General features: G+C 43.1%; 1 protein-coding gene across 38 annotated transcripts in view; it reads left to right on the top strand.

The window, feature by feature from the left end:
- The window catches only part of HIC2 (HIC ZBTB transcriptional repressor 2), a 72,134-nt gene extending 47,543 nt beyond the window's left edge, over window positions 1–24,591 (top strand). For 3 of the 38 annotated variants that reach the window (XM_086856346.1, XM_086856356.1, XM_086856355.1), the window contains 3 exons: window positions 15,620–15,763; window positions 17,192–17,324; window positions 21,907–24,591. In XM_086856346.1, coding sequence (XP_086712472.1) covers window positions 21,943–23,655 — 1,713 coding nt within the window. In that variant the 5' untranslated portion in view covers window positions 15,620–15,763; window positions 17,192–17,324; window positions 21,907–21,942 and the 3' untranslated portion in view covers window positions 23,656–24,591. The other 35 variants (XM_086856344.1, XM_086856348.1, XM_086856376.1 and 32 more) reach the window with 34 other exon arrangements.
- The last annotated feature ends 1,309 nt before the right edge of the window (window positions 24,592–25,900 follow it).

Here is a 25,900-nt window from a genome sequence, read left to right on the forward strand (position 1 = left end):
AAGAAAAGTGTCAGCTGGATAAATACCTATGAATTGGAATAAATGTTTCAACTGGAGATAGTGCAGCTCTGGTTAGCAGAAAGTAAGACTGAATTGAGAGCAGATTATATTTGGTTGCAAATCAATATGGCTTAGTAGTCACCAGCCACCAATCATCCTTCATGACCTAGAGTATAAATGTAAAACAAGATTAAAATTGGTGGCTTTCAATTACTTCTGTTTAAATCCAGTCTCTTCTACCACTGAATAAATAAATAAGTAAGTAAAAGCACATTTAGCTGCTGGCATGACATTGCCCTGGCTTTTCCTGTATTTGCAATGGTTTGATACACAGCTAAAGGAAACTCCCTCTGTGTGCTCATATATGAAGTCTCTAAGGGAAGAGTTGATCTCTTTTTTTCCCCTCCCCTTCATCTTTCTCATCTCCAAAATGGGGGCAAGTGAATTTTGAATTTATGTTTTAAATACTTCTCAAAGTATGTGAGGCTGAAGATATCTCTGAATATAAGTACACCTGGCCTCCTGTTTTCCTGTGTTCTGTATTGTTGCTACAAACTGCAAGAGAGCCCTAAAGAGGTTTTTCCTATTTTACTCCTGGTCACGTGTTTGGCGCTGCAAATTTGAACATTAAAATTAATTATGGCCTTAGAGACAGACAGTCCAACAGTGAAATAGCTTGTAATTTATTTGAACTCTAAAATTCCACCCCTAAAAGTGGTGTAAAACTTTCCAATAGTTTATTTATATATTATTTTAAGAAAAAAACCACCTTAATTATGAGTCTGGTTGCTCAATAAAAAAAGAATAACTATTTGGCTAATCACTGCTGTGCTCTAGATCATTAATTTTCTTGTTAATGACAGTAGGATTTTTTTCCATTTTCTCCTTTAAAACCTTTTCAATTATATAACAAATGTGCTTGATTTATGGGGACACTCTCTAGGATTTTATGCCCCAAGACAGGCACGTCATGAAATAGCTGGAGGTTGGTGAGGAACCTCAGTTGGATTAAAGGCTTGCAAGTACTGACAGGAGTGGGAGTTGAGCATTTGGATGGGGGCCTATACAGAGGCGCGTGGACAGCTCTGTTCTCAGCTACTCCCACTTTAAGGAATAGTTTTGTTTTGCTCTCATCTAGAAATTCAGATTTTTCATATGGGAGCACACAGCCCTGGGTATGCAGACGGTTGTTCATAAGAAGACCTGGTTTTCCCAAAGCCTGAAAAATTTTTGCTTGTGGAAAAATGAAGTGACTGACTTCACTTCTGTACTAAATGTGGGGATTTAAAAAAATGCCTTCTTAAATAATAATTTCTGCATTAGGTGTGTCACCAAGTCTCAAGGTTCCTGGAAGTGCACATTTTCTATGTGGCACAATTATAAGATACAGCTGGGCCTCCATTTGTCTGTTTGGGATCCCAGATCTGCTCTGTCAACTTGATTTCAAGTTGCTAGAGAAGTACAAGACAGTTTGTATTCTAAGCTTTCCTGATAAATGTGTGAAGTTCAGAGGTCTTACCAGGCTGGCTGCTAACTGGCCAGGAAGTCCCTAACACTGTGGCTGGCAAAGAATAAAGAAAATGTAAAGATGTTAAATTTTGGTTATGGGAGGCTGTTCAGCATTATTTAAATTATTTCAAATTTGAATAAATAATATTTGAATATTTGAATTATTTGAAGTCCTGGTGTCTGAGAACATGGAGTGGCATTTGCAACTGATGTTTGCCTGGCAGTAAAGGACCCAGCATAATAAATAGCTGGCTAAGTAGTAAGAATTCACCTGGCAATTAGTGCTGATTTTTATGGCTACAGACTTGAGGCCTCTTGAAACTGAGAAATGCCAGTAATAAGAGGGTGTTTGTAGGGGTAGATGGATTTGGGGGGCTTTGAGGTCCTGCTCATGTGTTTAAGAATGAAGTATCATTCAAACTGGAATCATGGAATGTCCTTATTCTAGATTTATTTGAACAGAAATGGTCAGTGAGATGAAGAGATGGAATGGGATGTAAAGTATGTGAGAATTTCCCTTTACTTCCAACTTGCACTGGGCTGATGAACAGGGTTCACTGAATGTGCTGTTTCACCCAGTCCTTGAGGAGTTATAAAGTAGAGGTGGACTGAAAAAGCACTTGAGAAGAACGTTTAGCTTGGCAATGCCTTCATCCCCAACAGCTGATTGTGATGCCTGGAGCCAGTTGCTGTAGGGGGATGAGCAGATAAACCTGATGTGCACTGAAACCTGGAAATTGGAATTAATTAAACAGCATAATAATTTATGGATGTGGTGGATTCCTTGTAAGTTGGGCTTTTCATCAAGATTGGTCCATTCATTTTTACTCACATACTTTCCCTCCTAAAAGCTGTTGCAAGAGTTGTTCTCTGGAAAATGAAGGCACTTGTGCTGCTGAGGACTAAGAAGGAGATCCTGCAGAGCCCTACAGGGCTCCACCTCCTAGCCCATGTGTGCTGCTCAGCAGCTTCCCACATCTGTCGGTGCTCTGGCTGGCCCTGATCAGTACTACAAGATCCTTTTCATGATGGATGGCATCGGGGCAGTTCTTCATGCTGAAGAATTCCTTTGAATTGTGATGCAGAGCTATGGCTAAAACCAAGTAGCTCTTCCCTTTGTATTATCTGTGCCACTCATGACACAAAAAATGTCACTAATGTGTTTGCTGCCATAAAAATTTTCTTACTATCTCTTCCAGCTGCTTAGGCCAGCAAGCTAGCATGCTCCCAGGTTAGTGATGAATTAGGCTGACATTGCCAAGGGGTGTCTTTCTGCACTGACTTGAAGATGTATGAGGCTCGCTCTCCTTTGTTCTTCCTTCATCCTGCTTTAGCCATACCTGCATTGTGCCCTGTCAGCATTTTCTGCTTGGGAATGGCTGAGTGGACTTTGCTCTGTTAGCCGTGCATCTTTTTTTATTTAAAGGAGATCTTCATCGTGTCTATTTGGCATAAATTGGTTGCGAATTTGCTGGTAATAAGCAGAGAGGAGGGAAAGAAAAGGATACTTGGAGCCTGCGCTCAGTGTCTCCCGGCAGTGTCCCCTTCCTGCTCTGGAGGACTCCTGCTTGTCCCTGCGCTGGCTGGCCCCTGGAGCACAAGTGCTCGGAAGCCGCAGCGGCAGGCTCGCTGTCTGTCTGTCTGTCTGTGTGTCTGTCTGTCTCCGGGATCATGTGGCAAAGGGGCCGTGCCTGCGGCTCGAGCGGCTCCCCCCGTGCGAGGAGTCACAGGACACCACGGGGCAGCTCCAGCTGGAATGCACTGGTACCGATATAATCCCGCAGCCTGGATCCATGAGACACAAGTGTGACATGGGAGGTATTTAAGGAGACACACCTGTTCTAGGCACAGGCTGGGTATTGCATGTCTTGGAAATGGAAGGTTTTGGTGGAGCAGGAAAGACTCTCATTTTATCCTCCGGAGGGCTTTGCTTCCTTCTTTCTCCCCAGCTGCACTTTATTTTATAATTTCCCAATATTAGGCAGTCCTGGAGCCTGTTAGCACCGGGCTGTTTCAAAGGCCAGGCTGGTGTTTGCAGGAGAGAACAGCCTCTGCTGTGAGTGATGCTTTGGGTGTAAGTGCTCCCAAGAAAGGGCAGAGAATTTGGAGAGTGTCGTCTATGTGTGGGGTTGGGTTTTTTGGTCCTTTAGATAATTTAGATTTTGTGTTGTGTTTACCAGTATTTTTATTATAAGGCCTCTGTCTTGAAATGGAGAGCAGTAAATCACATAAAAGTAATACCATCTTACAAATTTTTTACAAAAATATTTTGTCACTTTGGTTTGAAATTTTCCAGTGTATTTCCCTCTCTACTTCCCATCTGCCCCCATCTCAAAAATTACTGTGAAACAGTTACTCTCCATAAGAAGAAGCAAGTAAATACAAACTAAATCTCATGGTTGCATAGCATAAAGAATTAAATTGCTTAGATTTTTATCTCTCTTTATCTGACACCTTTTTGGCAGAAGATAATTTTTTTTTTTTGCTGTTGAAAAGCGAATGTATTAAGATGAAGGAAAAAGAAATTGCAGGGTCTGTCATATGATTTGATTCAATCTGTCTGTCATATCTTTCAAGTAGAATGGAATTTTTCTCTCAAATTTGATGTGCCCTTTTTTGATGTTAATGTGAAATCTCCTAGTTTGCCTTAGTCTCATTCCACATGGGCCTTCTTTCCATGGATTCCTGCTCTTGGTGAGGTGTTAAGTGCTTGTTGGTTTGGGATAGCTTCCAGGACTGTGGGGCCAAGGCTTCTCTTATATTTGATAGACTTTTAGTGTGGAAATAGTAGCAACTGGGCAGTCTTTCCCTCCCATCTTTATTTTAAATAAGATTTTCAGGAAAACATCCAGTATGTCAATTGTTTGCAGAACTAAAGTAAAGGCTGGTGGAAATGAGAAGGAGGGTTGTGCTCTAGGTTAGTTTTGGCAGTCAGGTATTTCAGGGGGAAGGTGGTAATTCTCTTCTGTAACAACTTTGCACTCAGAGTGTGGTGATCTGGAATAACCAGTCCCAGTCCCTGTCCCCAGACTATCCTTCTCAGAAATTAAAGATTGTTGGCAGGGGAGAAGATCCTGGGAATGGAGATCCCTCAACTCCAGCCTCACTTGGCCTATGGGGTCATTGACCCTTATGACAAGGGGGTATAAATATGTATATTTTTAATCCTAACCTGAAAGATGATTCCAGCTATATGCTGGTGTTCAGTTTGACCAGATCCAAACCCTCAAATAGTTTTCCTCCCTTGTGGGCAGACACATTTTTGTACATATGAATGTAAAAATACCTTTGATTATGCTACTGAGAAGCAGAATATCTTGTTGTAAGGAAAGAATCATCCCTTCTAGCTGTGGTGCCTCCCAGGCTGGCTTTGGGCCTTTGCAAATCACATTTTGCTGCACAGCCTGAGGTAGACACAGCCTCACTATCCCTGCTAGCTGGTAACAGTGAGCTCTCCCTCACCTCTGTTCCTACTGGATTCTCCCAAAGTTAATAGATGTGCAATCAAAACCTGAAGATACTTATTCTGGGTTGTTTTGGGATTGTTTTTTCTTGGGGATGGGGGTGATTTGGTTTAGTGGATTTTTTTGTTCCTTAACTGTACCCTGCAAAATGTCCTGGCTGAGTTGTTTCCAAATACTGGCATCTCCAGGGAAGGGGTTATAAATTGCTAATTTAAAGCCTGCAACAGGATAATTAACTAACCAGTTTGATGTAAATGGCTTAATGGGGCTTTACTAGCCCCTTTGAACTTAAAGTAGCACTAAAAAGTAAACTGTAAATACCTTCAACGAACGTAGTGGCATGTTTGAATGTGGGGCTGCTTGGCTGTAAGGAGCAAGCCTGCTTGACTTGCCAGGAATCCACTGGCCTGTGTGACAGCAAACATGTCAAGGGGGTGAGGGGATCAACCAGGCACCCCTTGGGGAAGGCTCTGCAACTACCTTGGTTCTCAGGCAGCACACACACTCTGATATATCAAGCTTTCAAACCTGTCCTGCCTGCTTTGGAAAATTTAAATCACAACCTCAGTTTAAATGCAACTGTAATGAATTTCATCAGGATTGAAGGAAAAAAAAAACCAACAAAAAAACAACAGAAAAACCAAAACCCTGAGGGGGAGGCAGCCACTAGAGTCCACCCTAATTTTCCTGCAGTTCTATTTGCATTAAGGTCTTTTGGCAAGTCCAGGCAGAAACACTTATTATACTTTCTTTCAGAAGACCTTGTTACCCACTGAATCTGCTGAGACAATGTACTGCAGCCCTGCAGCACATTCCAGTTTCTGATGCATTTGAGGGGCTATGGGGAGAATCTCCAGACTTTCACTCTTGCTAGGCTGTTACAAAGTTCCAAGGGAGTAAACCAACAACCATTAATCACCTAGAAATTAAGGTCATTACAAAGTGGAAGCATCTTCTGTAGTTAGGCATTGATCTCACTTCTGACTATGGAAACTGAGGTGTTGCAGAGGAGAATTTCAGGCCCAAAGGCCCACAGGAATATTCCCTGGAAGCTCTTCCCGGTCCCAGTGCTGCTCTGCTCTGTCTTCTCACTGTGCATACACCTCACAGAGTCCACAACAATTCTAAGAACTTTTTCTTCATTGTTCCTCTGTCTCACAACCATCTTTCACCTATTGCCAGCAGCCTTCCTGGATACCAGAGGATGTTTTGGGAGTTGAAGCACAATCCTCAGTTACTACTGTGACCTCTGACACGTTGGATTGGCTTTACAGCCAGCTTTGTTCAAGAGTGTTCCTGCTCCTTGGCTGTGCTTTACTGCCTGCTCTGTTGTGCTTCCCTGAACACCATGGGGCAGTAAGGCTGAGCCCAACTGGGGCTGATGCAGAAAGAGGGCAAAACCTGACCTTTTACATGGTGGCTCTAACTTGGATGCCCTAAACCAGATCATGATGCCTCATCCTCTGTGATGATGGCTCTATTTCTGTGTGGTTTGGTTTGGGATTTTTTTTTTCCACCTGGTAAATAATGTATCATTGGCAATGTAAATGCTGGCCTTTAAAACAGCAGCATAAAAGCACTGAAATCTGTTGTAGAGGGCCATGATGCAGAAATGCTACATCTTATTTTAAAAGCCATGTCTGCCAGGGGATTTAGCCCTGTGCTTTAATTACTCAGGTGTCTGTTGTATGCAGGGATCAAAATGCTCTGCTGTGGCCTTTAGAAGAGTTAATAACATGGCACTTTGCTTCTATGTGCTGACTGAAGCAGTTGGCACCATGGCACTACCTGCTTTCTGTGTGTGGGTTGGGAGCACAGCACAGGATTAATTTGGGGTTGTGTTGGCAAGGATCTGTCAGCAGAGCTTGCCCAGCTGCCTGTGCTATGCTGGAGCTGTTATTGCTTTACTTTTATAAGCACTAACCTAGAGCACATTTTAAAAAATTCAAAATAATACTGTTAGAGAGAGAGATACTTGCAAGTAGAAGAGCTCTGTACACACAGTGTTCATGGTTGGAGACTCCCTTCAAGGAACACCACAACACCTCAGCCTGCCAGCTTTGCTATCTTGGCATCTGACTGGGAAATGCAAATACTCAATCTTAATCCTTCATTCCCACATGCTGACATGTATCCAAGGGGAACTTCTGTGAATGTTGTTGTTATTTCCATATAACTTCAGCTGCTGCTTTGCTTCCAAGAACCTCCCCATCATGTGTCTCAGTGCAGTGTTTTCCAGGTCTTTTGGATTTGTTTCCCTAATGGAAGGCAGGCTTTAGTGTGCATGTCCTTATCACAAATCTGGGCAAGGGAGTTGAGGGCACCTTCAGTGAGCTCAGAGGTGACACTAGGCTGGGTGGGAGTGTTGATCTGCTGGAGAGCAGGAAGGCTCTGCAGAGGGATCTAGACAGGCTGGATCCATGGGTTGAGGCCACTTGGGTGAGTTCAACAAGGTTGAATGAATGTTGTAGCCAGATGGGGCTTGGTCTCTTCTCCCAAGTAATGAGTAATAGGGCAAGAGCAAATAGCCTCAAGTTACACCGGGGAGATTTAGGTTGGATATTAGGGAAAATTTCAAGGAAAGGGTCATCAAGGATTGGAACAGGCTGCTTGAGGAGATGATAGAATTGCCACCCTTGGAGATTATCCAAAGAATGTGTAGATGTAACACTTGGGGACATAGGTCAGAGGTGGAATCGGCAGTGTTATGTTAATGGTTGGACTTGATATTAGGGATCTTCTCCAGTCTAAGTGATTCTATGATTTTATGTGGAGAAGAGGAACAAACCCTGTGATTGGAGTGTCTGGGGCTGTTTTTATAAAGCTCTTCTCTTTCTAATCCCCCTCCAACAAACCCTTTCACAGATTTTTAGATTCCTCACTAAATCCTTTAAATAATATGATAATAAAAAATCCCCCTTCTAATATACATTTTGTTTTCAAACCCACTAAACCTGAAAACTAACTCTATTTGGTTTGTTGGCTTAAGAATCACATGGAAAATATAAGTAGAAACCTTGGGCCAGGACTCTGGACTCTAATTATCACTAGAGAAAGAACAAATTATGTGTAACAGTGTTTTCCTGACCTCTCCTCTGTTTTCAGAAACATGAAAAATTTCATCTGACTATTGCTAATGTTAGAAAGTTGTGTAAAAATTAGAACATAATGAAGACAAATTTTAAAATGGTGTCTGCTACAGTTCTTGGGTGTGTTCTCTTAATTGCCTCCTGCTTAGAGAGCAGCTGAAAAATCCAAGTCCTTTTTCCAACACGTCAAAACCAACTTTTTTAAAGGATTCAGTAGCTGTGCCAAAGCACCTTGCCTATTTGTAAGTAAATGCATAGGGTTGGAACTGTCTCTGCCAGGGCCAGCATTCACACATGCAGCTGGCTCTATTAAATCAATTTGATGAATTACTGTGTACCTCCTAATTTTTCAACAGGCAAGTCCCTGCTATTTCTTGCCTGCACAAGATTAAACGGGCTTTAGCATTACATACCCTGTTATAAGACTGACTGTCTGGAGTAGGTCTGGGTGTTCAATGACTGCTCCTGGAAGGGTCTGGGGATTTGGCATTACTGTCAGGCTTCTTACACGAGGTTGTAGAGAAGTCATGTGTGTGAAGACCATATTAGCATCTGTGATGGAGGACACCTTGTGATAAGAAGGATGCCACCTATGCGACTTATTCTGGTTCTTCAGAGACATTGACTTGTTTGGTTTGGGATTTTGAGGTGATTTTCCTGCTGTTAAAATGTATTCTTTGAGTGAAGTGCCTGCCAAGAAAGTGCCTGAAGAAGGGAATAGATTGACCCAAGGTGGACTGACTTGGTGGGTCAGAGAAAGCTGGATGGCATCAGAACACCCCAATGGCTGGTGAGGCATGAGCCTCAGGATGTGTGTGTTTCCGAGCACCTGCACTGGGGTGTAACAATGCCATAATTTATTCAGCCCTTCTCTGTGACAGAACTGCATGGAGCTGAATAATGTGCAGCCAGGGGCTGAAAGCAACTGGATCCTAGATACAGGTGTTTGGGAATGCACATTGCCAAGAGGCTTTAGTCCAAATGCATCCTCACTAAGAGCACTTTCTGCATCCCCTGCGTGTCTCTTCATGCTGTTCTATCACTGGGCTCTGCTGGATGTGGTAAGGATGGAAGAATTTTTCTTGTTCCTTCCACTCTAAGGTGTGGTATCAATGTTGTGGCTGTGAGCAGAAGTTTGTACGTGTATTACTCCCTGGGCCAGATTCTGATCCTATTTATGTAGGTATAAAACTGCTGTGTTGTTTCATCTGTGGTAGGGAAGTTCCAGCCTCTCTGTCTGCTTTTAGGTTTTGGTTCTGGCTTTTTGGTAGGTTTTTTATTCCTTTAACCACTTTCCTTGCTGAGAGCGGAAAACTCCAAGGGAAGTGATCCAGCAAACTTTTAAAATAACCTTTTAGTGTGGGTTTGGTTTTGGTGGTTTTTTTTGGTTTTTTTTTTAACTGTTGCTCAAACTTTTAAATATGTCAATTGTCTCTGTGAATTCTGAGTGCTTCTGAAACCTGCCAGCCAAGCCTAAATCTTGCAGGAGGTGTGGCCACATTTGCATTCTCAAAGCTCTCTGGCACAGACACCTGGTACACCTGTGTCTCCTGCTAGTTTCAGTACTGTCATAACTTCACCCCTCATGCCTGTTTCTCTGGTACCTCCTGTTTTTCCCAAGGTTATCTTCTAAAAATAGAATCTGTTACAGATTTTCACTCCTCCACACCCACCTTGAGGACAATAATTACCAATGAGATGGTTTTACTAATGCTGAAAGAAGGAGGGTGATGCATTCTGCTCTGCTCTTTAAGGCATTTTTTTCCTGGCAGGGAAAAAAATGCACACATTGCTTAGTAATTTCCTTAGGTGACAAATGTGAAGTGAGTAGCTTTTGAAATACTTAAGCTTGAGTATTTAAACATTTCATGGATTATCTGAAGAATAAAATTATAATGGCTTAGCACCAACAGAATTCCATGCAAAGGTCTTAATCTGAATAGAAAATATCTTCATTTCCTTAATTGTTGTTAAACTGGTGGAGATAGCTGAGGTATCTGTGGCGTTCACCTGTCCAGAAACCAAAGCCATGCTCAACCCAGGTGAGCAGAGATGCTTTGGATGATGCAATTATCTGTCAGCAGCCAGAAATAAAAACATTTAGAGCATTCATAAGAGAGAAAAAACTTCTCTAAAATGAAAAAAAAAACCAAACTCGAATGAAAGCATGTAAGGGTTTGAGTGGGTGATGCTGACTTTACTGTCCTCTACACTATGTGTGCAGCAGCCCAGTTTTATTGTCACATAAACCAAGAGAAATAAAAGGGAAGCTGTCTCTATAGGCTACATGATGGAACTGGTGAGCAGCTGCTCTGATAGTAGGGCACTCTGTGTGTGATAATTGCCCACAGATAGAAATGCTGTGTAGAGGAATCATTGCTGGCACACTGACACAGGCTGGCAAACTAAACTGTTTGGTGGAAGGATAAGAATCTACTACAGCTCTTTAAAATCACCCTTGTCGTGATCATCTCGTGATCAGACATTACTTTCTTCACTGTGAATATAAGCATAGCACATTTCCCAAATGATCTCTTAAAATAAAACAAGATTGGTGCATAAGAGACCAAGTCCTCATAACCAGTAACTGTACAGGGCTACTACCCAGAGCTCAGAATGAAATGGGAACAGTGATGATGCTTCAGGTTTTACAGCCACTTCTGTGCTCAACTTTGACAATTATTTATTACCACTAATATTGTGCTTTGTAAACTTATACAGCGCTTTATGAAGTAAGACATGTTTCCTATTTTAAAGATCTTATAATCTTGTGGGCTGATAAAGGGTGCAGATTATCCCTTGGATGTTCATAAATAGCATTAGCACTAAGAGTTTTATTAGCAGTGGGTCCTTTCAAGCCTGTGGCTCTTTCTTTTTCTTAACAACACTTCCCTAGTCAAGTGCCAATATAAGGATTTCTACAATATGATGTTCCAGGCTGTAATAATGTGGGCATTCTTTGGTTTTGCTTGTAGTGAAAGAGCAAAACCCAAGCAGAGTCCCAGCACAGTGGCTGTTGCTCTGCATGGGTTTAATCCACAGCCTTTGCTCGCCTCTCTGAGACTCCAGATCTGGAGTTTGGGGGATGGCAGTAGAGAGCAGGCTCGGGAGGTTTGTGTGTGTGTGTTTGCTTGCGCGTGTTTTAAATAAACAAACAATGCAACAGCAACTTCAACAAATTGTGAGTGGTGCTAATTTGTTATAGTGCTGTCTTGCCTTCTGGCAGTGTTGATTTAGGAGAAGCTGAGCAGACTGGAACGGATGCAGGGAGCTGCTGGTTCTCTTGCTCTGGGATGTGTATATGGTTCAGCATAAAATACTTTTAAGGGTCTTGTCCTGAGGAGCTTTCAGATTACAGGGTAAAGCACATTCATAGGCTGTCAATCTACTTTTCAAAACCAAATCTTAGGCAGAGGTACCTTCCTCCCTGCCTTGTTCCACCCTTTCTACATTTTTAAAATTAAGAGAAGTTTTAAGTCTTAATTCATGACAAAAGCCTATAATTTGTGTACTTTGAGGACTGCCAGGAAATCCTTGACCTTGAAAAGAACAGTGTGTAGGGAAGGAAAGGAGGAAGATCCTGTGCTTTGGACTGGAGCAAAGTTTTCAATACCCCATGACCTTGCTGGGCTGCCTTTCATAACATGCGTGGGGCTGTAATCCCCCAGGCTGAGCAGCTGTCTGTCAGGGAGGGCTGGCCAAATGTGCCCGAGGTATCTGCAGCCCTGGACCACTGCTGTGCAGGGCTGCAGGACAAAGCCAGCAGGATGGGAGCCTTGCTGGGAAGAGGTGGATTTTGGAAACACACATAGAGTGACCTCCCTGCAGTCTGTGAGCTGAGTTTAAATAAGGCTTGAAGTCTCAAGTGAAGAAGACAGAGGAATAAAACAGTCAAAATAAGAAGTAGGGGCTGAGGAAAAGCAGCCAAAAAAATTAAGAATTCTGAAAGTGAGTAAACTGTGCTTTCCCATTAGGTCATCTTCAGTTTGGAGAGATTTGGATGCAATACAGGCAGTTTGCAAGACTTGGAGTCTGTTAGGCCTTTTACAAGCAATAGTGGCTTTCTGGCCTCTTCTCATTTGCCAGGCTCAGATGTGCTGAGATTTCTTGGTGGCTGCAAAGAGACAAATAAAAAGTGTTCAGGGTGATCAATTAAGCATCTGACTTGGAGGGATGTTTGGTTGACAGTTCAGTCTTAATACTGCCAGGACTAACTCTTACAGTGGTTTGCTTGAAAAATTTCACCAAAATGAAACTTAAAACCAAAGATTTCTTTGCTAAGTACAGGGCTGAGTATATGGTCAGTTTTTGGGGAAAAGCAAAGAAAAAAAATGTGGGGAAGTGCTAAAAGTGCTGTGTTTAAGGAATCATTTATATTAAGAACTGTTGCTGGATCTAGAGATATGGGCAAAGGGAATGAGATTTTTTTTAATTGGAAAAAAACGAGACAGCAATGCTTGCTTTGCTGGTATCTGCACTGGTATCTGGCATATGGTGAGAGAGATGACATTTTGGTCCAAGACATTTACTACACCCCTCAGCATGGAACCTTGGTGTTAACTACTGCAAGCTCATGATATTAGCAGTATTGTGTATGCAAATGCTCCTGTGCAGATTGCATCTTTCTGCAGAAACGTTTGCTGAGTCCACACAAGAAATGAAAATAAACAGGCCAATTGGGAGGATCTTTATCAAACCTGCTCTCATTTTTCCTAATACTCTGAGGCTTTGTTTGCTCTAACAAACCGTGTAACTAAGGAGTCTGAGTCACAGTCACTAGTTCCAGCTGCCTGCCTCATCCCTGTCCTGGAGATCCCTTCCCAGTTGCAGGGACAGTTGAAAGGGTCATGCATTTGCTCCAGTATTAGTGCATTTCACAACCTGCTATCAGCTTGTACCTGTGCTGACTCAGAGCCCTAAAGCAGTGCTGCAGCTGGGAGTGTCCTGTAGAACAGTCTTGGTTGGAAGAGGGTCCTGACATTTCTCCTTCTCCACAGTGCTGGGTGTGCTCTGCCCTCAGAGCGGTGCTCAGCATGAGGTTGACACCCCATGCACCCCCTGCCTACCTGTACCTTACTGAAGGACAGGGCTCAAGACTCACACTCTCTAGGATTAACTGCGGGGTAGCAATGATCCTTTAGTCACGTCCTAAATTCTTGCATTGTAAAGGGAGGATTTTGTACAGGCTCAGAGGTGGCTGGGAAACAGAAATTTTGCATACCAAAGGGGCCTTTGAGCTACTTCATTCAATATGTTGTTGTTATTTTTGTGCAAGAGGGAGTAAATAAATTAATTAAGTGAGATTAGCATTGGTCATTGGAGCTGCCTTTACTACTTCCAGTGCAGGTAAAACTAAAACTGAGTTTGCTTAGTTGTTGTAGGAAGAGGAGCCCAGCATCTACTGCTGGTCACTAAGTGGTCACGAGCTTCTGAAGCTTTGTTTTGTGCCACTGGTCTGTTCCTGAGATCAACTGCACTCTGCAGATATGCAGGAATTTTTAGTGCCGGACTCTGGCTGACAAGATCTGCAATGACCATGCCTCTCCCCTTCTCCTCTCAGTAGATGTTTGGGTAGTCCTAGTCTCCTGTGTATCAGCAGTGACAATAAATGTATAATATACAAGCACTCTGTTTAGGAGTTGAGCAGAAACTTAGTTTCTGACTGCAGTGAGATGCTCTAACAGTAGGAAACACCTTTGGTTGAAGCAGTTCTCTGCTAAACTCTGCCCTAGAGGGGAAATATAACTATGGAGAAGAGCTCTTGCTTCACAGTAGCAAGAAACAAATTGATGTAATCTGGGTGTGGAAAACCTCGTGTTTGAGCTGCTGTTCAAGAAATACCTTTATGCAGCATATGCACATATGCAGCTGTGTTAAACCTGGTATTGCTGAGGGTTTTGCAGAGTTGTGATGCTGGGAGATGCAGCCAGAGTTTAGGTTGCTGTAATGCTGTGCAGAGCGTGATCTTCTGGAGAGGGGGGAGCTTCAAATTCCTGGGGCTCTGGCCCATTATGCTTCAAGTGTGGTAGTTAACTGGGTTGGCCTGTTCATGCTGGCAGTGGTCTGTTCAGGCTAGTTCAGCAAATGCTCTTTGCTCAGCACAGCCCAGGTCAGTAGGCAAACAGTTGTTTACATTTCACTTCCTCATTGTATTGACAAGATTTAAATATCTTCAGCCTACAGCAGTCAAAACAGGGTGATCTGAATATAAAAGACCTATTAGTTCAGTGTGAAAGGGATTTGGTTACAGAGTTGTGGGGATAAGTATGCAGGTGGGAATGATGGGAACACTGTCCTCGGCCTAAGCCCAGCAGATATTCAGAAAGAATGAACTATCTCCTTGTACGCTGCCCTTCTCACAACAACCCGTTCCATTTCTCAGGCCTGTGTCTTCCTTTATGCTTTCTCTCATTCAACATTGAGTATTATAGATATCTTTCATTTGGCCTTTTATCTTTTAAGGCTGATAATCAATAGTATTCTCACTTTTAAAATATAAGATTTCTATCTCCAGAAGCACAACTGGAGACATGCAGCCATCAGTGTGATAAGAGCTATGCACATGTTTCGCTTCACCATGAGGGTCTAAAAACATATGTTAAATCCCTGCCAGGTTGCAGGTTTATTTATGTACTGTTTTTTGGTGGGTTTGGGTTTGGTTTTTTTTTTTGTTTTCACTGGGGCAGCATCACCACTCGTAGAAAGGAACGTGTGCTCAGCATCTACTCTGAGACTCTTCCATGATAATCCTGCTGGAGCTGATTAGAGGATCTCTGTGGGAAGGATATGCACTGCAGAGGATACAACCAGCTTGTCAAACCTAGGGTAGCTGTGATATGTGCCTTTCCCTGACATGGAAAAGATGATGCTTCTTTTTCCTTTGGGCAGGGGAGGGTAGAATTATAGATCTTAAATTTTGCGACGCTCATACAAGCTGCAGTTCAGCATGAATCAACTTCGTCTCCAGTCTCCAAGAATGGAGATTAAAATATCAGTGAAGTATCATTATAAACAGGAGAGGGTATACTGTGTCTTCTTCTCCCGCCTTGCACCAAAGTATCCAGCCTGCTCCAATGCTGTAACATCTCCAGAAGATATTTTCAAAGGCTTGGGAAGTGGGACAGGGAAATGGGGACAACACAGCAGATCAGGTTTGAAGAGCTCTTTTTTGCTGCCTGTACTGTGTCAGGAATGAGACCATGAAGCTCTGGCACCAAGTTGTTCTTGTCATAGAGGCATTTCTAAATGGTGATATTTCATTGCCTGAATTTCTGGGCAGAAGGAAGCTGGTGCAGACATCCTGGGATCTGCTGGTTTTGGATACATGTGCACTGGTCTCCCTGAAGCTCAGTGCTATTGCGAGTCATGAACGTAAGTGGCCAGGGAGCATCAGTAAGAAACTTACAGAGTCCTTCTGTTCCGCTTCCGTCACAGTTCAACAGCTGTGGGGAGATGGGTGGAGGGGAGGTTGTTCTAGCAGTTACATATTTAAGGCAGGTGGCTGTTTTAAAATGTACGTTTCAATTTTGATTGCAGTATTTTAATTGCATTTAACAGCGTCCCTGCTGGTTCTCCATTCTGCATCCGTGCAGCCACGTTCTATTGATGGCCTGTTGTGATTTCAATGGAACATCATGGGATGTACCTGGCACGTCGGGCAGCACTGGATGGAGGTGCCTTTAGCCCAATGTACCTGGCATGGTAAGCGGCAAACAAGTGGTTAATCTGCATTCTACTGCTCATAGTTTCAGCTTGTATAGCAAGGTGTTCCTGCTTTGCTGAAGCCTTGCACTGACTGGAAATCACTTTGCTCTCCTGATTTTAGTGCTTTCATGCACACAGGGCCCCCACCCTTTTCACCCATGGAGATTCCCCTTCCCTGGGAAGTTTGCCATGCAGTAGAGAAGGGCCTAGCATTGTCAGGCTCTCCTTTTTATTCTAGAACATGAGAGAAGGGACTGGGAAATCATCTTACTATTTTTTTCTCTCCTTTTTGGGCCAGGAGCTGGTAGCAGTTGAGCAGGTATTGCCCACGTCCCAAATATCCAAACGTTGCCGCACAGAGGTACCAGACAGGTGCTTATGTCCTTAAGCAAAGCTGTGCCGTTTCTGCGGGAGTCCTGCAAGAGCTGCCTCAGGGAGCCGGGAGGGCAGTTCTGCCTGGCACTAATTGGAATGTAACAAACTAAACAAGGGCAACTTTCAGTTTGCTGATATGGTATCTGCGAATTTATCCTCCATCCTCCATTTTCCTTCTCTTTTCCACACGCACACCTGCAAAATCAGCTGCACATCCTGCTCTGTCCTGCATGCTTTCTCTCCCTCCCCCAGCTCTGCAGACCTCTGCCCGAGTAACTTCACATGTTGGTCTTAGCTATTTTAAAGTGCTAAATATTTGTGTGAGAAAAACAAGGGTGCTGCATCCTGTTTTCTGCTTGAGCCTTCTTCACAGAGCTTTTGCTGCTCCACTGCCAATGATGAAAATGCATGTTTGTGCCTCTGCTTCCGAATTCTGCTGTTTGACTGCTCACAGGGGCTGGGGATAGGGAACTATTTGGACTAACACAGTTCCAGCACTTCTTCCCATGCTTCTGCTGTTCTAGAATGTGAATACCTCTAAAAGTCATGGGCTAATGATCTGCCAAGTGCAGCTGCTGGGGGCAGTTGGTGGCCCTGAACCACCCACTACACTGACACCTCTGAGGGTCCTGGTTCTGTTTGGATGTGGGGAAAGATCAGATGAGACAGTGAGGAACAGGAAAGCTCTCTTCCCAGTGGGGGTCATTAAGTGCTCAAACAAGTTGGTTCATCTGAAACTGAAGGGCGCAGAAGTCATCTGTTCCAGTTTCACTCAATTCCAGTAGCAGCTGGATGCAGCATTTTTAATGTCATAAATTGGTGGGAGAGAGCAATGTAGGAAACAGTGGGTTTCATTTTGTCTTGTTTTTCTCCATGCTCGCTGCTGCAGTGTCTGCTCAGTGCAGCTTAACTGCTTGGGAAGGTGGAGAAATAAGTAAGCAGGCCACTGTCTTTTCCTGGGTCTATTATAACATGCACAGTAGGCTGACGTTTTAACAGCATCTAATTTGATACATCACATCTAATCTGTTTGTTGGTTTTTATCTGCAGTACTGTTAGCTCACTGTTCAGGTGCTCGGTGTCTAGCCTTCTCATCCAGCCACAAATCCTCTACGTGAAATGAGTGATTCCTTAGATCTGTTTTTGATTGATTCTTTGCTTCACTGGTGTTGCTTCTTAAAAGGTAAACAATATTCATGTGCTGCAATCTATAACTCAAAGATTAAATCAAACAGCATCTCCTGCCAGAGGTTGCTAAGATAACACATTTAGCATTCATTCAGTAATTACTTTTAAGAAGAGATTTAGTGATATTAAAGAGAATCAAACCTGTAGTGAATATGTAGATTTTATACTGTTGAAAGGGGTGAGGGGATTTATCTTCTCCTCTGTTTAACAATTTCATTTTCTGTGATGTCCAGAGTCTTTGTGCAAACTGAGAGGAAATGAAGTTTTTCCTGCTGTGTAGTGAGAGCAGCACAGCTCCAGGAGCAGCCTGTGTGTTGTGCACAGCCTTGCTGCCCATGGGGTCACAGGGTGTCCCAGGCTGGGCACAGCAGCTCGCTATTACCCAGCTCCTGGGGCAATATTGCTTATTAAGATGCTGTCGGCTCTTAGCTTGCAAAGCTTTGTTTGATGTGTGGCATCTGCTTGCAGCATTACTGTATTCTGTGATTTGTGCCCTGTACTTCTCGTGTCTTTGCATGTGCTGTGTCTCTGTCATGAATATGGTGGAGGTAGTGAAGAGCCTTAGTCTTGTTTCATTCCCTCCTTGCATGGGAGTATTTGAGCAGATTCACTGCTCACTGAAAAAAATGTCTTGAATGTGAGGTAATCAACCTGAATCTGGGAAAAGACCATCACTGCTGCTATTTGTCCAGAGCCTTCTGTAATCCTCTTTTAAATGCAAAGGGGTGAACTTTTGCACACCACATTCAATGTTTAAAGACTGTGGCCCCAGTGAGACATCTATGTATTCTTGAGGTCTTGGGGTTGGGTTTTCACTAGAAACGCATCTGAGCCTTTTCTAAACCAGGGCTCCTCTGAACTGGGAGTATGTTTTTTTCTGGGTTTTTTTTCAGAAAACAAAAAGGGAAGGGTTATTAAAAATGATACTGAAATACAAGAAGTATAAACCCACTGTCATTTTTTAGGGCTTTGGGGGATTGTGGTGATGTTATTCAAATGTTATGGTTTGTTAAGAGACACTCTCTGCAAACCAATGGATAGCAAGGCCTTTCTAAGGCTGCACCTGCCATTTCTTTGGGCAGATAACTTTTAAACAGGATTTAAACTCACAGTTGTCCTTGGTCCCATGCTTACAGCTAGAAGTGAGATTCTAGGAATGCTGTAAGTTAAGGAATAATGCCTGCTTCTCTTTTGCTAACAACCTTTCCAACACACTTTTCTTCCTCCACCTCTGAAATGCATCATTGTGAAAGAAGGGTTTGTAACTGTCCACCTCTGGAAGATACCTGGACTGGATTCATTTTTGTTGAGGACCTCACAAGATACACAAGGCAGGTTGCTATAAGGTTTTTGTTGACAAAGGGATGTCAGCCAAAGGAGTGTTCTCTGAGCCATACTCCTGTCCTGGTCAAAGCCCTTGGTGGGCAATTCTAACAACATTTTAAACACAGTGCTCTGTGTTTGTTGTAGGTTCTTCTGCCTTGATTCATTACATTCATTTTTTGGGGGGTTGTTAAATCCACGTTAGACTTCAGCTAACAAATTCAAATTTGATAGGCAGGGTGATACTGCTTACACTTGACCACTGCTTTTAAAATCTACTGAAGATAATAGCCTACCTTATACATATGTCCTACTGAACATGAACAGTTCTGTAAAATCTGACATGTGAGATAAATAGAGGTAATGTAAACAACTTGTACTATGCTAGTTTTTATGCTGCAGAACATACTGAAGTTTAATAATATTATCTTTCTCATGAAGGTCAGTAGCAGAATTAGAATTCTTACTCTGTTTCCAGGGCTTTCTCTGCAGGCTCATTACCTGGTTTCAATATCATTTAAGACAAAAAGAAAAAAAAAAAAGTAAACCAAAAAAAAGTAAAATGCTAAAACTATTCTGCATTGATAGCTTTCTAAGCCTTAAGGCTTAGACAACTTGCATGCAACGATTTCTATACCTCAGCTTTAAGTGCCACATCAATGGGAAATAAGCCCACTTTTACTTCAGTACCATCTTATTATTTTTACTACTACTAGTACTACTTTGTTTAGGCAGAAAATATTGGCCGTACTGTTTCCCTTCCTTTCACATATTTGTCCTTTATGGAACACTTAAAAATTATACCCAGGGATTTTGTGTGTTACATGCATGGAAAAGCACCATTATGTTTGTAGTGAAATTGTAGTACTAGGCTGTTTCTTGCTATCTTGAGGAGGATGCATTTATATAGAGAGATGCTGTTAAGTTGCAAGCCATGTTTTTGTCCCCCCCTATCAATGTATCTCAGTGACACAGAAGTAAGGCCTTACTGGCCTGGCTAGATAAAAGTGGGTATTTTGTGCCTCTGTGCTGCTGCTTCTTCCCCGTAATCGGCAATTCTGGAAGCAAGCCACTAGAACCAGACAGTGCTGCAACTCTGATGTGACTAACTGCATCAAAACTTGGTTTTAAAGTGCTCAGCACTGCTCAGTGGAGGTAGCCCCTGTCCTGTCACATTTTTCAGATTCTGCAGGGTGAGTTTCTATTACAGAAACACTGTAGGTGGAACTAGCACCATGGCAAGCCTGTCCTTCCTTCTTTTGGCTGCCACCCTTTCTAAAGCCATCGAGCTCTGGAAAACAACATTCATGTGCACAAAGGCACTGCGGTGAATCCACCGTCTTCTTGGATTACCATCCCCTGCTGAAACAAAATCAAACGGAAAAGCAGAGCAGCCTTTTTAGCTCTGGGTCAAGGTGGTGAGCCAGAGGGATCTGTGTGGATGCTAAATCAGATGCTGCTGCACTTCTACCAAAAGCATAAGCAAGCACCAGGCTGACCAGCAAAACAAGGGAAGAGCTGTGTCCTGTGGAAGAAGGGAGGCACCTGCTCAGCAGATCTGCTGGGAAAAGTACCAGGGTAGTCAAGCAACAACGCTGAAGGAAATACTGCATTTGTTTACTTTTTGGTAGCTTTTTTTCATAAAGCAAAACTTCCCTGTTGTGCAGAAATGGATGATATAAATTTACCACCTTTCTGCCAAATTAAATCTTTCTATTTATCATCAGATAGTGAGAATCAGGTTTAAGGGAAGCAATTTTTTTTATACTAACAGCATCAGTCCTTATTTCTTTTTGTTGTGTACCTATACTTGGCCTGGAGGGAACATAAGGCAGTCTAATGCTTCATCACTTGAACTGTGATGGGAAAAAGTGTGGTAGTGGAACTCACAAACTACAAAACAATTAACTGATGATGATTTTAAGAGAAAACTTAAGCTGTTAATTTCTCTGTATTTATGGCTTGCTTCTCCTTCAATTAGAGAGATGTTTCAATAATATGATGAACTGGGAAAGGAAGAAAGGAAGTAGAGGGCTAAATGGTGGTTGTGTTAAATTTTGTATTTAATTCCTACTTCTGAACCTCAGAAACTATTTAAAATCAACTTTAACAGATAAATGCGAATAATAGTTGGCATTTTCAAATGAACAAACACACAAAAAGAAACCCAACAAGGAAAAAAAATTAGAATTTATCTTGGATTCCCAAATGCAGCCCCCAGATTGAATTCTGGGTTTCATGGATTGTAATATCTACCAAACATGCAACTGCAGTTAGTTCTGACATATCTCAAACTTGGTGTTTCCTACAGTTCATACTACTGGGAAGGCCAATATAAGCATCTAAACTAAAATACATCATGACTACTGTTTGTGAAATGCAGGTAATCACAATTTTCCTCTCTTTACAGTATTTCAAGATAGGAAGCTGTGATTTGAGAGATGTTACTTGCCTCTATTATTTTAAACAAAATTATTTCAAAATTGAAGACAGAACAAAATTAACTTGAGAAAAATGTTTCAGATTTTTGAAGACATTTGGTGCCATTTAGCTAGCTCAGCATCCTGAATTTCAGCCAGTTGAGGGTTGATTCTAACCCTACATGTCAATGGATTGGGATATGGACATTGGCAGGGGAGTGGTTTTTAAAGCAGCTTTTTATACTCTTAAGGAGACTTCCCATTCACACCTCAGTGTGGGTAATTCCATCTTCAATGGATTTAGTTGCTACATGTCATTTTCTCAACCCTAGAGCAGCTGGGTGTTATAAGATTTCAATGTGTAACAGCCAAGAAACAAACTACACATTAAAGCAGGGAAACTGCAGCTTATGCTAATTATTTTACATGCTCAGATATGCAAATGACAGTGAAGTAGATGCTTCTCTTTTCTTCCTCTTTTTCTTGCTTCTCATCCTCCCTTCAAGTCTGTGTCAGGAGAGAACACTTTCCCCTGTACCTGACTATTGTTTTTATCTTGGTATCTTTTGAATAGTGATTCCAGCCAATGACTACTGCTTCTGTAAAAAGATAATTACAAATCTGATTTTTGAAAGATTTGAATCAAGTCTTAGCATGAGAAATATTTCTCTCTGTATTCCCAGCAGGGTCACATCTTGCAGGGCTCAATGTACTCAGATCTCCCTAGACAGTGTCAAGCCTTACATAGACTGCACTGTGTTAAAGCAGTCTATTAAATGTAACCTGTTCTAGTGGAGACAGCAAGCTCACACCTCTCATTGTCCTGTTTTGCAGGTGGTAAGGTGAAGGTGAGAGGAAGAGAAGGTGGAGATGGAACTGCCAAATCATGCCAAACAACTGCTACTGCAGCTGAACCAGCAACGAGCCAAAGGTTTCCTCTGTGATGTGATCATTGTGGTAGAAAATGCCCTGTTTCGTGCCCATAAGAACATCCTGGCAGCCAGCAGCATGTATTTCAAATCCCTTGTTCTGCATGACAACCTGATAAACTTAGACACCGACATGGTGAACCCAACCGTGTTCCGGCAGATCTTGGACTTTATTTATACTGGTAAGCTCTTAACGACTGACCAGCCCGGTGAACAGAACTTTAATGCTCTCCTCACCGCAGCAAGCTACCTCCAACTGCACGACCTGGCAGCTCTCTGCAGAAAGAAGCTGAAGCGGAACAGCAAGTCCTTCGCTGGCAAGGCCGGTGGCCTTGGTGTTGGGAGATCTGCCAGGAGTCAGAGACTTTCCACTGCTTCAGTCATCCAAGCTCGCTATTCAGGGTCAAATGAGGGGTTGAAGGGCTCGCACTCAAAGGAGCTGTCAAAGGGAAAGCTCTCTGATGACGAGGTCTTCATCAGCAGCTCCAACCAAGAGAACTGTCACTCCTTAAGCAGGGGAACCAGCAAGAATGGCGGTGGGAGCAGCAGTGCGAATGGGAGCACTGGTGACCAGGAGCTAGGCCTCGACTTGTCCAAAAAAAGCCCCTCGCTCCCTGTCGCAGCCTCCCAGGATGACACGCAGCACAGCGAAAGCCAGCACGGCTCTCCCCAATCTGCCTCAGCCCCTGCAGCCAACAGTGCCTCATTGTTCGACGAGTCTGGTGTCGGAGCCCCCCACAGCATGGCAGACAGCAGCGACCCCATGGAAATGGATCTGAGCGAGGAGTGCCACCACTCACTGACAGAGAGCAGCCAGCGCAAGGGCCTCCGGCACTCGTCCCGCAAGAAGGAGTGGATCAAGAAAGACAACGCCTTTGACCGAAAGGAAGGGGGCAAAGAGAGGGACGAGGGTGAAGGGCTGCCCAATGGTATCCTGCTGGGGCCCTTGTCCAAGTCTGTGGAGAGGAGTCTGGCCGGGGCCTACGGGGCAGACCTGCCCTACCCATGTAAGGAGGAGGTAGAAAACGGTAAGGAGAACAGTGATGACAGCGGCCAGAGTGAGAGTGAGAGCGGCGGCCATACCAGTGCCAACTATGTCTACCGGCAGGAGGGGTTTGAGCCAGTGGCCTACGGTGACAACCTGTATGTCTGTATCCCCTGTGGCAAAGGCTTCCCGAGCTCCGAGCAGCTCAATGCCCATGTGGAAACGCACACCGAGGAAGACCTTTACATCAAGGAGGAAGGCACATACGGCAGCAAGGATGAAGCTGAGGATTTGTCCAACCCCAATCAGTCCTACGCTGCAGAGTCCCGGCCCTTCAAGTGTTCAGTGTGTGAGAAGAGCTACAAGGATCCAGCCACGCTGCGGCAGCACGAGAAGACTCACTGGCTGACGCGGCCCTTCCCTTGCAACATCTGTGGCAAGATGTTCACGCAGCGGGGCACCATGACACGGCACATGCGCAGCCACTTGGGGCTCAAGCCCTTTGCTTGCGAGGAATGTGGGATGCGCTTTACCCGGCAGTACCGACTAACAGAGCATATGCGTGTCCACTCAGGAGAAAAACCTTACGAATGTCAACTGTGTGGTGGGAAATTCACCCAGCAGCGCAATCTGATCAGCCACCTGCGAATGCATACCTCTCCCACATAAGCCAAAGACTCCAGAATGAGCTTCAAGCCCATCCGCAGTGATTTACCTTTCTGTAGACTTGCTGCTTAAAAAAAAAAGAAAAAAGAAAAAAAACAAAACAAAAAAGGGGGCAACTCCCCATACTCTGTTCAGTCATGAGAGGCCTAAACAAATGTAGCTTTAACATTTAAAAAAAAAGTTCCTTTTTTTTCCTTTTTTTAAAAAAAAGAAAGGTCCACAGCCAAGCTGATGCATTTAGTCCCAGTCTCCCTTCAAATTCTGATGACCTGGCAAGAAATGCCTCTTCTTTTTGCACCCATCGACTGCATTGCCATATTGCTTATCTGGAGCAGGTAGGGAGACCTTGGGGAACTTTCAGCCTCTGCTGGCTCCCTCCTCCTCTCCCCCCTGCCTCATTCTGTTCTCACTGTACTCACCTCCTTTCTTAAAACCAAACTCAGTAGGGGTATTTCTTGCCATTAAAAGAAAACAAAGTACACCTTTTCAGTGGCCTAGTAGCTGTGAAATAACAGCATTCTCAAGTGCAGAAGCTGTGTCTGTGGACCATCTCACAGGGTTGGCAGCCCCTCCAGAGACTGTGGGAAAGCCACAGCAGTGGTGGAGCCCACCCCCATCCCCTGGGCTGGCAATGGTGGGGGGAGCAGCTCCCAGGGCTCCACCAACACCAGTACTTCACTTAAAGAAATGGCGAAGCCTCCCTTACCATCCCTCCCCAATTTGGTTTTGATCTTTGTCCTTGGCACATGTAACTATGTGCCACCTTCTCCCATAAAACACGCAAACCTCTTTTGCCTTACCCATGACTGAACAGGGACTGGAAGCCCTGGGAATTTCTTTCAGTGAGCAGGGGGTCGTCTTTACTTTTCTAGTAGTTTCGTATGAATATTCTTTGCTTAGAGGTACTTGTTTTATTAAAGGAAAAACCATTGTAACGTTTATGTGAATGTTTGAACTGGAAGGTCTGAGGTTAATTCTAGGGTGGGTGGGTGGGGAAGGGGTTTGATGTAGGCTGGACTTGCTACAAGTTCCATAGGTACTTTTTTATTATTTTTTTATTTTATTTTTTTGTGTGTGTGTATGTTTTTAGCTTTCCTCCCTCACTAAAGAGCAAGTCTGTGTGGACAGACTTGTTACCTTTGCTACCTCTTGAATTCATGAGAACAATAAGATGGTTAGTGAAAGATTAGGCATTTTTTCTTTTATTGTAAGTAATTAAATGTATAAAAGTAGAAGCTAAATTAAAGTTAAGGGATTTTTACCACCCCGTCCTTCCATCAAAAGTCAACTAGAGAAATGTTAAAGCAAAGCTTGGCCAAAGACAAAGCAAAAAATACACTGAGCTAGAGGCTGTGCTGGCTGCTTGGACTGGCTCAATTCGCAGTCTCTTGGCTGTCTGTAGTCACTTTTAGATAAAAGCAGAAAACTTCTCTGAGCTTTTTGGGCCCTTTCCAGCTTTGTTTATTGAGTCTGGATACTATGGGGAGGGGAAAATGTCCCCCTCATCTTCCACTCCCCCAGCACATCTGGGTCAGTCTGTAAACACCTGGCAGGACAGAGGGTGAGGGCATAGCAGCCTATAATTTACTAGAATCCAGAGTGCAATAAGGTGGGGGAGAGGAGGAGAAAGCAAACCAAAGTGTTTCATATCCTCCCTTTTAGACAATTTAACACACGCACACAAGAAAAAAAAAAAGAAAGAAAAAATGAAAAGAAAAAGAAACAAAATGTTCTTGCAACATCTGCCTAAGATATCACAGCCAACAGCTGCTATTGGTTTAGGAGAGAAGACAGAGAGAGAACTTTGCCCACCAATTCTTGGCCCCCTTGACTTTGTTGGCGTGACCTTGTGGAAAGCTATGGCTTATTTCAAGCCTCCCGTGACTGTGGTGGTAAAAATTCACAGCCAGTAGAATCATCCCTTCTGAAATGACTAAGGTTTACACTTGCATTTTTTCATTTGTTGGTTTTTGGTGTTTCGTTTTTTTTTTTCACTCAAACCAGTATAGTCTCTATGCGTAAGTTTTACCAAACCTCACGTTTTGTCTTTTTTTTTTAAAAAAAAAAAACAAAACAAACAATTTTTAAAAGTTTTGACCAAAAAATTTAAAAAAAAGAAAAAAGTGAGCATGTTTGACTAAAACAAAGAAATATAAGCTTCATTTTCTGTTGGGGTTTTTTTTTCCTTTTGTTTTGTTTTGTTGTTTTTTTTTTTGTTTTGAAGGTAGTCTAGTCCATGAGAAGTTTT

The sequence above is a fragment of the Cyanistes caeruleus genome, chromosome 18 (assembly GCF_971803275.1).
Source record: "Cyanistes caeruleus chromosome 18, bCyaCae1.hap1.1, whole genome shotgun sequence".
Lineage (NCBI taxonomy): Eukaryota > Metazoa > Chordata > Aves > Passeriformes > Paridae > Cyanistes > Cyanistes caeruleus.